General features: G+C 36.8%; 1 protein-coding gene across 1 annotated transcript in view; it reads right to left on the minus strand.

Annotated features, from left to right (window-relative positions):
• The window catches only part of CDH11 (cadherin 11, type 2, OB-cadherin (osteoblast)), an 18,353-nt gene extending 15,333 nt beyond the window's left edge, over positions 1-3,020 (minus strand). The window contains exons 1-3 of the mRNA XM_009320252.1: positions 2,793-3,020; positions 1,237-1,531; positions 333-452 (exon numbers count right to left, since the gene is read on the minus strand). Of these exons, the coding sequence (XP_009318527.1) occupies positions 333-452; positions 1,237-1,531; positions 2,793-3,020 (643 nt within the window). The remainder of the gene's footprint in view (positions 1-332; positions 453-1,236; positions 1,532-2,792) is intronic.
• Between the last annotated feature and the right edge of the window lie 1,067 nt (positions 3,021-4,087).

The following is a 4,087-nucleotide window of genomic DNA, read 5'->3' on the forward strand; positions in this document are numbered from 1 at the left end:
TGCAAGGAAAAAAACCCAAATATTCAACATAGTTCAAGACAGAACAACCCTGGAGAATTACAGTTCAGCAACGAAACTGCCATTTCTATCATACCATATCATACTACAAAAGAAATAGTATCATCTTTCTAGTGTAGCGTACCCAGAAGCTCTACCAAATGCCAGGGGACCAACCTGCAAAAGAGCTTAGCTAGAATCAAAAGAGAATGAAGGAAGCTTTGCTCAAACACATCAGTAGATATACCCAACTGTACTGCCTCAGTCAATATATTTAGTTCTTCATTTTAATGTATTCCAGTTATGAGGTCCTACTCAAGTAAACTGCTCAATACCTGTTTGAGCTTCCACCGAGAAGTACGGCTGACCTTCAAGAATACTGTAAACCAATTTGGCACTGTTCCCATAGGTAGGATCATCAGCATCTGAAGCTGTTACCTGAATAACTGATGTACCTAAAAATGGAAAGCAAACACAGAAGGAACACAGTCAGAAACAAACACGTCTGTAAGAACCGTGCAGAGATGCTTTCAGTCATACGGCATAACTATTTCTTAACTTTATTATTTCCAGGTTTGGTAAATGAAAAAAATTTACTTGGCAGTTTATATACGACAAAATAAACTCATACAATCCAAAAAGATTTGTCACCAGCTGTGATGTGGATTAATGTTCTAAACAGTGAAGATACAAAAGGCAGCAGTCACTCTGTACCATTACGGTTTTTTTCCTCAGTAGTTTAAGCGTTATATTGCTTTTGTCATTAGACAGCCAAACAATAGAGTTTTCTTTTTACATTTTCCTCAGTAAGTTTCAGAGAAATCACTCCTGTAGAAATCTCTGAGATAGACACAAGCTCAAACAGGAGATGAAAATGGAATAGATAGTGCGGCAGTAACTCCTTAGCTTTATTACGCAGCTCTGCCAAAGGAATGATCTTGATGTTTACCCCAGAGGATTCACACTCCGTAAATTCCAGGGGACCCCCATCTTCCTTCCTAGGAAGAAATAGTCCTGTTCTAGGAACCATCTAGAGACACTTCAAGCGTGACAGTTAGTAGCTGTGCAGGGTTTGATTTGGTCAGCAAATTAGATACATTGTCTCAGTCACTGGCTGAGCATGAAGTAAATTTTACTTCCCAAAATTCTAGATGATAAGAATTAAATAAAGCCAAGATGTACTGACAGTGCAACATCTTCCATAAGGCCAGGAACTGAAGTGCATTTATGAGTACTTACCTACATTTGATCTCTCTGGCACATTGGCATGGTAGTTTTCATGAAGAAACTCAGGTGGGTTGTCATTTATATCTTGAACTTTAACAATGAATTCAGAAGGTGGTTCCAAAGGTCTGTTAGTGTTCCTGTCTACAGCTTGTGCCGTGAGAGTGTACTGAGCTCTCTCCTCCCGGTCTAGTGTCTTTGTTGCATGGATGTTCCCTGATTTGTCATCAATAACAAAAATGATTCCTGCTCCTTCACCTGAGAGAATGTATTTAATGTTTCCATCTCCAGAATCAATATCTGAATGAAGCTACAAAATGAGAAACAGACATACCTTAACAAGTCGGTATACGTTTCATGTATGTGCTTATGAAACAAAAAAGTTCATGAAATTACTATCATTTAATAGTTTTCAAAAATCTTGTCTTACATCAAGCAATAATCCATACTCGGGCACATGCTGTTAGCACATCTGCCCTGCATTCAGAGAAGCTGCCTGCACAGACTTGCATGCTATCACACATAGGGTGCTACTGAGAACCGAGCTTTAAGATTTGAGGAAGAGAATACATGAGAAGATAGTTATAACAGGTTCTTTATTCAAATGAAGTTGGAAGGAAGAGTAATTTTTACAAAGATTTTGCACGCTTCATACTAATCATATTCTACTAGGTTGCCTGCAAAAAGCTGCTAAGTGACAGATGGGATGTAATGAATGAGCCAATCAGTAATGGCCAACTAGTTTTTAATTACAACCTCTTTAATATAAAAGAAGTAACAAACACTTACTAAACATTCTTTCTTTTGTAACCAATGCACACTTCAGTTTGATGAATGAGGGAAATATTGAGCCAAATTATAGATTTATTGATTTTATATTGACATCTACAAATTGCACAATACTAACCATCTTTTAAACCCGAATACCCAGAATAGTATTTGCTGTCATTGATTCTGTTCTCCTCTTTTGTGCTGGGGTTAAGTCAACACAGTTCTGCTAACCATTTATAAACTGGCAAATATACTGTTTTATTTATGTATTTAGTATTAGTAACAGAATAAAAAATTAGTCCAGAATGTGTGTGCATACATATGTCCACACAGATATATATCTCCCTCTACACATACCCCTCATATTTAATTTTACTGATAACTTCAAAATGAAAGGATGAAGAGAGACCTATTGAGCAGTACACTTCTACTGAGCTGCAGAGTTAGACATTACACTTTTAATTACTATTTTTAAAGACCCAAGAATGATACCAGATGTTCTTGAGACATATTGTTGCTCAAGCGGTTGCTGTGGTTCTTGCTGTCGTGTTACATAACAGCTTGTACACCTTCATTCAAAGACTGCTGAGGTCAGTGGAGAAATTTGTACTCACTTAGGTAGTATTTTGCTTAGCACCTTAATTGAGCTACAATAAAATGATTAATTCTAGGTGAATAAGTAGCTGCCAAAGAAGGAGCTAATACAAGAGAAAAGCAATGACAAGAAAAAAGCAACTCACAAAATAATAATATAAAATAGTAAATATTAATTGATGAATGAAAAAGAAATTCTTTCTTACCCTTCCTACTAGTACAGGATCTGGTCCCGTATACTCTTCTATAACAAAGAACTGATTCCACACCCAGCCTCTTTTTGAACGATGCAGAACTTGTCCTTCTTTTCCTTTTTCATGGTGACCATGAAGTGATGGCCTTGCGTGGTTCAGTTTTTCTGTAGTTATGGCATGGCTGTAATACAGCATGCCCAGGCAGATAAGAGCGGCATGTAAACAATTGTCCTCCTTCATTTTTGGTTATTTTGTAGGCACAGGAGTATCCAAGAATCTACCCCTTCCACCTTGGAAGTCAGAAAGTTTGGGGCTACTGAAGATTTTCAGATAAAATGTTCTGCACATAAGATGCCACCACACATTAAACACATCACTTTACTGCTCTGCAGCTTCCCAACTTAATTCCTGAAAGAAAGTAAAATGGAGAAGATTGTCAGTTCTTTTATGTCTTTGAGGTACCATAATTTTTTTATTAGGCAAAATGAAACCAGGACTACCTTGGAAAATGTCAAAATAATAAGAAGATTAAAATATATTAATAATTATGAAATACTGAGTAATGAGCATATTTGATGTTTTGTTACATGCAACTGCCACCTTGTAAAATCTCCTGACTTGCTGGTTAGGGCATTCATTTGGAAGTTGAAAGACAGAGAATCATATTGTCTCATGATCCTTCCAAATGGATTTAGCCCAAGATGCAAGGTAACTGTAGAAATACCTAATTTATATCTAAGCCCTCTTTGGAGTTTAGATATAAGCCTTAGATATAAGCTGTTAAGCTACGGCTTATATATGGTTTAGATATCAGATGGATACCAACATACGTGCTTATCAAGAATGGCATATTTCTACACATGCCTGGAAACAGGCCTTTTCGTGACCAACAGATGTTCATGCTGAAAATAACTACCTATGTTTTTCTAGGCAGGAGCAGTGGCTGACAGACCTCCGAGGACCTATATTTTGGATTTAGACCCTTGAAGTAGCCCTTCTACCTCCCTCTGAGAGTCAAGTCATCAAAGTGGAGAAGCAGCATTGATTGCCAATTATGCTGACACTGTGCTGGTGACGATAAATGCCATAAACTGAAAAAAACATATTCAGATACTTTTGATAATATAACAATTGATTTAGCTATTTTTTCCCACTTTCCCTGTGATTCAAATTACCCGAATTATATTGATTTCTTACTTTCTAATAATTCTTAAAACACTAGGTCAGAATTAATATTTGAAGCAGAAATTGCATAATATAGTGAAACCCGAACTAAGGTCTATACCTCCAGCAACTAACAATCCATC

This window comes from Pygoscelis adeliae, unplaced genomic scaffold, assembly GCF_000699105.1.
Source record: "Pygoscelis adeliae isolate BGI_AS28 unplaced genomic scaffold, ASM69910v1 Scaffold62, whole genome shotgun sequence".
In the NCBI taxonomy this organism is placed as follows: Eukaryota; Metazoa; Chordata; class Aves; order Sphenisciformes; family Spheniscidae; genus Pygoscelis; species Pygoscelis adeliae.